General features: G+C 29.4%; 1 protein-coding gene across 1 annotated transcript; it reads right to left on the reverse strand.

Annotated features, from left to right (window-relative positions):
- Positions 1–5,479: 5,479 nt before the first annotated feature.
- LOC146953189 (putative E3 ubiquitin-protein ligase XERICO) lies at positions 5,480–6,067 on the reverse strand. Its single transcript, XM_085741167.1, has one exon. The coding sequence runs from the start codon at positions 6,065–6,067 to the stop codon at positions 5,480–5,482; it is 588 nt and encodes a 195-aa protein (XP_085597293.1).
- Positions 6,068–9,158: the final 3,091 nt, after the last annotated feature.

Consider the following 9,158-nt stretch of genomic DNA (forward strand, 5'->3'; position numbering starts at 1 on the left):
GGATGGTATGAATGAGATTAAGGGTGATTCTTTAGTAAGGTTAATGAATTTGAAGAATTGTGTTGTTGGCATTTCATTTATATAGAGAGAAAAAAATTCAAGAGTCTTGATTAGTCAAGGTGGAACACTGTTGATTTATTTCTTTTGACTCAAAAACTACTGGTTTGAATTAGATAACTTCAATTATGGTTATAATTTTATTTTGATTCACAATTACACTTGATTGTTTTTTTGACTCATAACACAATTATAGTTAAAATGTAAATATGCGCGGAAGAGTGAAAACTTGTTTAACAACATTTTCATTGACTTTTATTTTTTTTTTGCCGACATATATGCAATGAAAATTTAATTTATTCAAATCTAAAATTCAAACCATTTTTTGGTAAAACAATAAAATAAATTCAAACCATTTCGTCAAAAAAAATAAAAGAGTGAATGCAAATGTTGAGTAAAAATTCCAGCAATTCAGTCCATCAACTTTAGACCCGATCTATGAGAAAATTAGAAAGAAAATATTTAGTTTTTTAGAAGAAATAAAATCAACTTTCGGTCCATGAGTAAAATAAAACAACTTTTAGTCCATGAGTAAAATAAAATAACTTTTAGTCCTTATTTACATTTTGTATAGTTGATAAAAGAGATATAGAGGAAATAAAGGAGAGTGGAATGAAAAGATTATAAAGTAGTTTAGTATGAGATAAAATGAAAGAAAATTATGATATAAAAGAAATATATATATTAATAAAATAAATATATTTAAACAAAAAATTGATATAATAAAAATAATTTAAATTAATTATTTTATAAAATAAATTAATTACTTTATTTTTTTTATAAGCCAAGAGTAAAATGACATAAAAAAGAATAGTGCACAACTAAATTGGTAGCCTACTCTAATATGTTGTCAATTGGTCATTTGTATTATTAAAAAAAAGGGAAAAATTACATAAAAACTATGGGACATAAAACCTGACCCAGTTAACAATCCTAACAGACAAAACATAAAAAAAAAGATATGCAAAGTGGATCCAACCCAAAACAATTCTAACAAACGATTATTACCAAGCGGGTCTAAAATTTGGCGAATGAATCGATTGTAACAACCCATTTTTCGCTAGGATTATTTTATTATTTATTTATATGTGTTCATATGTATTTAATTGCTTGTCTAAGTATTTGATTCGGGGTTAGTGTATTTTTAGCTTAGAAGGGTATTTTAGTCATTTTGAGGCTAAGAGTATTTTTGTCATTTGTTGAGCGAGGGTGTTTTAGTAACTTTAGAATGTAGAGTATTTTAGTATTAGAGTGAATAATTATTTTTACTAAGTTAATAGTAACTTGTGGTAACTATTTCGTGATGATAATTATTCGATGTTTTAGCGAGTTAGTGAGTAGTAACTTTTTAGAATTTATTAGCAAGAGTTTTAAACTCATTGTAAATATTAGTAACCTAGCTCATTGGAGAGTAGTATGTATATTTAACTCATGAAGGAAAATTAGGGTTAGAAACATTTCACCTAAATATTCTCATAACAATAGATAGAGTGGCTATAGAGAGAAAGTAAAAAGATAGAGAGAAGAATAGAAGAAAGCGGAGGAAGAACTTGGAAGACAAGAAATCTAGGGTAAGGAGTTAGAAGAGGAGAGTGAAGCCTAAGCTAGAAGATTTTGAAGGTTTAAGGTAAGGGGATAGTTTATTTCATCAAATAAGTTATAATCTTCTTTTTTAATTATGGGTCACAATCACTTTTGAATGTTTGATATTATGGCTTCTTTTTTTTTTTTTTGCACAAGAAAAGATAAGTTTAAAATTTTTGGTACAACTTTTTTGATATCTTGAAGCTAGCTAATTAAATTTTTTCGTAAATTCCTTAGCAAAAAACAATCCTGAAGTTTAAATTGTGTGCCTTAATTAAAACGTGAAGTAACCTTCTCATTTTTTAACATTAAAATACATATTTTATGTGAATAAACATATGTCTTTATTATATGATCTGTAGTGCAAATTCATAAAAAAAAAAAAAAAAAAATGCATGTGCAAAGAGTTTTATACAAATGTGGTTCATAAAATAAAAATGTATAAAGTGCTAGTTAAATCACTCGAATGGTATGAAAGCTAAAATCTAGCTTTCAACAAGAATGGCAACAGAAAATTGCCATCAACAATAAAGAAGCACGATAAAAAAAAAAAAACAGTTTCTGTAACACGCATACTAAATTTATCTAGAATATTTAGCATGTGCGTTAAACTTAGTACTGGATACATTAAAATTAAAATAAATAAAAATTTCTCCGAACAAATTATATAATTACTTGTCTTATACATCTGAAAGAGTACGAAAGACGTGTACAAAATACATGCAATGACAGGTAAACATAATTTTCCAGCTTCTTCTGCTACTTCATCACGAACTGTTAATTGGATATAAGATATGAAAATTATAATTTTTAAGGAAATCAGTTAAGTTACGACTCTCTAACTCCCTGTTAGTAGTGGAGCTGAGAATATTCAATATTTGCTAGAAATTAGTTCAGACTATTTAAAACATGTTTAAGTCCTGACTCGCTAACTCTCTGTCAGTAGTGGAATTGAGGGTATTCCATGATTATAAGAAATCAATTCAGATTATTATTAAAGCATGATTAAGCTGTGATTCTCAACTCCCCGTTAGTAGTGGAGTTAACACCCCATTAGTAGTGGAGGTGAGATTCCCCGTTAGTAGTGTACACGGCAATAAGATAAGAGGAGTCTGGTGTTAGCCTCTGATAGGAATTTCACCGGTTATGTTATGAGAATAACTTCCGGGGTTACTCCACTCGGGATTATTCCGTAAAATGAACTCAGATAATATTGTTTGTTCAACGCTAACTTCTAACATAATGATAAATATGATTATGATTATGACTATGACTATATACAGGAATATGATTATGAATATGTCAAGATGGCAAGAATCAAAATAATATTCAGTTAGCGATTGTAGTTTTCCCCTGATCGCTCAGTTATGCATATATGAATCATATAAACCCAAAAATGGGTTGAGTTTAGTAATAGATGGCGGTCACAGGTTCCCCGAAATCGTCTACAACCTCGGATAGATGGAACTCACTGAGACATCATGTCTCACCCCAATCCCTTTTATTTTATTTCAGGTGACTCGCAAGCTGAACAGTTCTTGATGAAGTAGCAGAAGAAGCTAGAAAATTATGTTTATTTGTCATTGCATGTATTTTGTACACGTCATTCGTACTCTTTCAGATGTATAAGACAAGTAATTATATGAGAAGAACCTAGAAAATTATGTTTATTTATCATTGCATGTATTTTGTACACGTCATTCGTACTCTTTCAGATGTATAAGACAAGTAATTATATGATTTGTTCGGAGAAATTTTTATTTATTGTAATTTTAATGTATCCAGTACTAAGTTTAACGCACATGCTAAATATTCTAGATAAATTTAGTATGGGTGTTACAGTTTCGACCAAAAAACCTATCAGAAAAATCAAATTACAGTAATACCCCTTTATTAAAGTGGTTGTTTATTAAAGATACAATAAAGTTTTTAGTAAAATGCAAGTGGAAGTAAACTTGCTAACTTACTCCTTCATGTTTTTGGGTGAGAGTAATTCAACAAGTTCGTATTGTTAACCAGCTCCAACCAGTTTTGCAACCTAAATTTCAAGGAACCAACTATATTGAATTAAAGACAAGCAAAACAAACTAGGAATCAAATTCCAACCAAAAATTTCTCCAACCTCTATTATTATCAATTTTAAATGCTAGCATTGTAGTTTAGAGTTCTGCAAAAAGAGTAGCACCAGGGCCTAAATTTGAGCAAAACAACCAATACATATGCTTTCTTTATACATGAAGATCCCACTAATTGCTGCTTGATCATGATTCTTTACAGCAGCACCATCAAACTTTGCTTTTATACAGTGGAGATTGGGAAGCAACCAGATCACTTCCTTGATGATAGGAGTTTTTTTTTTTTGGGTGGGGGTGTATATCAACAGTTGCATGTCTTGTGTTATTTCCATGAAGAGCTTTCAAGGTGATGAATTCAGTTATGCTGATAACAGTTGCATGTCTTGTGTTATTTCCTAATAAAGAAACATTTGAGATGTTGAGATTTATTGTTGATTTCCAATGAATGAATCTGTCTTGAAATCTTGCTTGGTTTCTTCTATACCGAAATAACGTTGATTATTCAAATCTAAAATTCAAGCCATTCTTTGGTAAAAAAATAAAATGAATTCAAGCCATTTCGTCAAAAAAAAAATAAAAGAGTAAATGCAAATGTTGAGTAAAAATCTAACAATTCAGTCCATCAACTTTAGACCCGATCTATGAGAAAATTAGAAAGAAAATATTTAGTTTTTGAGAAAAATAAAATCAACTTTCAGTCCATGAGTAAAACAAAACAACTTTTAGTCCATGAGTAAAATAAAACAACTTTTAGTCCTTAATTACATTTTGTATAGTTGATAAAAGAGTGATAGAGGAAATAAAGGAGAGTGGAATGAAAAGATTATAAAGTAGTTTAGTATGAGATAAAATGAAAGAAAATTATGATATAAAATAAATATATTTAAACAAAAACTTGATATAATAAAAATAAATTAAATTAATTATTTTATAAAATAAAGTAAGCACTTTATTTTTTTATAAGCCAACAGTAAAATGACATAAAAGAATAGTGCACAACTAAGTTGGTAGCCTACTCTAATCTGTTGTCAATTGCTCATATGTATTATTATAAAAAAGGGAAAAATTTCATAAAAACTGTGGGACATAAAACCTGACCCAATTAACAACCCTAACAGGCAAAACATAAAAAAAGATCCACAAAGTGGATCTAACCCTAAACAATTATAACAAACGATTATTACCAAGCAGGTTGGAAAACCAGATTATGCATGGTTTGGAAAAATGTAGATGTAGCATCTAAACTCTTTGACTTTATTCGATTTATTGCATGATTATTGCACATGGGGTTTAGGGTGTTACAAATTTGGTATCAGAGTCATGTCGGTATAGTCCGGACCAAAACAGGGTGATTTTTCCTGTTGTATGCGAAAGGTAGGGTTGGAACTATGTTCTTTAGTGTTCTAACTCTTTGTTTTGTCTTCAAAGTGGTTGACACTATGTTATGATGAGATTGAGTATCCCTTAGCTTTTACACTCTTTAATTCAATTGCTTATTAAGAAAAATACACACATTTGTGATAATCGTGACCTCTCATAATCAAAACAAAAAATAGAAAAAATGTGACTATAATAAAATTTGAAGAACAAAATTATTACGAGTTCTGAAGACAAAAATATATTCAAAAAACACCAAAGTTGTTTTGCATTAATAGTTGATACAACTGAGAAACATGATAGAGGCTAACAAAAGGATTAATAGTGGATACTTTGTTTTTAATTATTATTCTGCAAACACATCAAATTATTATTTTAAAATCTGATCATTGAATTTGGGAACGACACATTGGGCAGGGATATTGTGGATTGGTAATGTCACAGTGCATAATCCAATTAGTAACACAATGCTCATGGAAAACATGCATGCACTTGGTACGAACAATGTGTTGTTCCTCTGATTCACAACAAAATTCCTCCAAACAAATTGCACATTCTTTCATTGAAGAACTAGTAGCAATATCGTCCAATTTGACCTTCTCCAGGATTGTCCTATATCCCTTTTGGCCAACCAATACATCCATCTTCAATATTCTATCTCCTTCAAAGTTGAATCTGCTCATATTCCTAGCATTTTCACCCATAAGAAATAGAGTGTCTTCCAACACTTCATCAGGAAGCACCGAGAAAGCGTTGCGTAACAAGGTATTGGACAAACTCTCTGGATCCACGGTTTCAAAATTGTCGTAATCACATAAGATGTTACGAGGAATGATGAAGGAATAATGATTGAATGAAGGCGAGTGGAAGTAGTGACGTTTAATGAGGAAACATTCATGTGGAAAAAAAATTTGTGGGATAGTGTCATAGGATTCTTCAATAAGGATGAAATAGGGTTCACTAGAGAGCGACATGGATGATATGAATGAGATTAAGAGTGATTCTTTAGTAAGGTTAATGAATTTGACGAATTGTGTTGTTGGCATTTCATTTATATAGAGAGAAAAAAATTCAAGAGTCTTGATTAGTCAAGGGGGAACACTGTTGATTTATTTTCTTTTGACTCAAAAACTACGGGTTTGAATTACATAACTTCAATTATGGTTATAATTTTATTTTGATTCACAATTATACTTGATTGTTTTTTTGACTCATAACACAAATATAGTTAAAATGTAAATATGCGGAAGAGTGAAAACTTTTTTGACAACATTTTCATTGACTTTTGTTTTTTTTTTTGCCGACATATATGCAATGCAAATTCAATTTATTCAAATCTAAAATTCAAGCCATTCTTTGGTAAAAAAATAAAATAAATTCAAGCCCATTTCGTCAAAAAAATAAAAGAGTGAATGCAAAGGTTGAGTAAAAAATTCTAACAGTTCAGTCCATCAACTTTAGACTCGATGTATGAGAAAATTAGAAAGAAAAAATGTAGTTTTTGAGAAAAAATAAAATCAACTTTCAGTCCATGAGTAAAATAAAATAACTTTTAGTCCTTATTTACATTTTGTGTAGTTGATTAAAGAGAGATAGAGGAAATAAAGGAGAGTGGAAAGAAAAGATTATAAAGTAGTTTAGTATGAGATAAAATGAAAGAAAATTATGATATAAAGGAAATACATGTATTAATAAAATAAATATATTTAAACAAAAACTTTATATAATAAAAATAATTTAAATTAATTATTTTATAAAATAAATTAAGTACTTTATTTTATTTATATGCCAAGAGTAAAATGACATAAAAAAGAATAGTGCACAACTAAGTTGGTAGCCTACTCTAATATATTGTCAATTGCTCATATGTATTATTGAAAAAAAGGGAAAAATTATATAAAAATTGTGGGACATAAAACTTGACCCAGTTAACAATCCTAACAGACAAAACATAAAAAAAGATGCACAAAGTGGATTCAACCCTAAACAATTCTAACAAACGATTATTACTAAGCGTGTCAAAAATTTGGCGAATGAATCGATTGTAACAGTCCGTTTTTCGTTAGGATTATTTTATTATTTATTTATATGTGTTCATGTGTATTTAATTGCTTGTCTATGTATTTGATTCGGGGTTAGTGGATTTCTAGCCTAGAAGGGTATTTTAGTCTTCTTGAGGCTAAGGGTATTTCTGTCATTTGTTGAGCGAGGGTGTTTTAGTAACTTTAGAATGTAGAGTATTTTAGTATTAGTGCGAATAATTATTTTTACTAAGTTAATAGTAACTTGTGGTAACTATTTCGAGATGGTAATTATTCGATGTTTTAGCGAGTTAGTGAGTAGTAACTTTTTAGAATTTATTAGTAAGAGTTTTAATACCATTGTAAATATTAGTAACCTAACCCATTGGAGAGTAGTATGTATACTAAACTCATGAAGGAAAATTAGGGTTAGAAACATTTCACCTAAATATTCTCATAACAATAGATAGAGTGGCTATAGAGAGAAAGTAAAAAGATAGAGAGAAGAATAGAAGAAAGAGGAGGAAGAACTTGGAAGACATGAAAGCTAGGGTATGGAGCTAGAAGAGGATAGTGAAGCCTAAAGTAGAAGATTTTGAAGGTTTAAGGTAAGGGGATAGTTTTATTTCATCAAATAAGCTATAATATTCTTTTTTAATTATGCGTCACAATCACTTTTGAATGTTTGATATGTCTCAAGCTACTTAATTGTTTAAAACAAAATTGTGTTATCGTAAAGGTTGACACGGCCTAATTTATTTAATTTTGGTACAACTTTTTTTATATCGTCAAGCTAGCTAATTAAATCCTTATTTATTAATTTTATTAGGTCTGCAGCAACTTAACCTAATAATTTCCCTCTAAAATGCTTCATTAGGTTAGCAACAATTTAACCTAACAAATTCCCTCTAAAATGTAGCAATCCCTCATATTTCTCCCCACTGATGAGCTTTTCATTCCTATCCTCCTATCCTATTGTGTCATCGTTTGTATATATATCTATTGTTTTTGTAGACTTTTTTTTTTTCGACAAGTTGTTGTACACTTACTTAATACGTTTTCAAACAGAATACATTAATTTCCATGCAAACTCGGTTATATATAGCAAACCTTAAACCGTGTTTCTCTAAAAAAAAACCTAAACTGTGGTTTCAGTCTGTTGTAGTACGGAGCTGATTCTCTAACTTTGGTGGTTGAGGATAATTTTGTTTTTAGTTTTTGTTGGTTTGTTGTATCGGTTCAATTGTGGAGTTAGCTTGGTGGTACTGTTTTGGTCTCTAAGCTTCCTATTAGATTGTGCTATGAGTTGTATTGGATTCATCTTATGATTGGATTGATTTATAATTAAAGTTTTGTTCACCGATAAAAAAAGAGAGTCGAGTGATTTCTCCAATATTGCAAATATAGATTAGAGTAAATTAGTGATTATATAGTAGAACATGCTGAAAGTACTCAAGCAAATATAGTTCTACTTATATTGCTAGATAGTTTATTGAATGCAAACAAATATAGTTCTACTTATTTATTATTATTATTTTATCAAAAGCAAGCAAATATGTTAAATAAATTATGTTTTTAGATCCATTAAAACTAAAATGAAAAATTTGCTAAGACTCAAATGCTATTGAAGGGCATATTAAGTAGAATTTTATTGTATATTTAATAATCTTATTTGCGTTAATAGAAATACATGCACGATTGACTTGGGACTTGGTAGTGTCATCTTCCTCAAGGTCTCAGTTTCGATTCTCTATGGTGGCTGTTTGAATGAGATAATTTAGCTTCTTAAAAAAAAATATATGTGTGATAATCGCATGAGTCAAAATTCACTTATTGGTCTCTATTACATTCGATAGGACCCGTGCATCGCACAGGTCGAAAGTCTAGTGATTACTTATAAATGTTAACCCGTCTCGCTATACTTAACCTAATTTTAACCTAATTTTTCCCTCTACACTTTTGCATTTAATGTTTATCTAAAGTAAAATAAAATTATGTTCCTAATTATATGCTATTTTTTTTTTGAAATCTCTTACTTATAAAT

This window comes from Medicago sativa, chromosome 1 (assembly GCF_051527215.1).
Source record: "Medicago sativa cultivar Bolivia chromosome 1, Bolivia_mono, whole genome shotgun sequence".
NCBI lineage: Eukaryota > Viridiplantae > Streptophyta > Magnoliopsida > Fabales > Fabaceae > Medicago > Medicago sativa.

Bases quoted from the DNA above. Each gene is read 5' to 3' on its own strand.
- LOC146953189 (XM_085741167.1), bottom strand. From the start codon at position 6,067: ATGTCGCTCTCTAGTGAACCCTATTTCATCCTTATTGAAGAATCCTAT.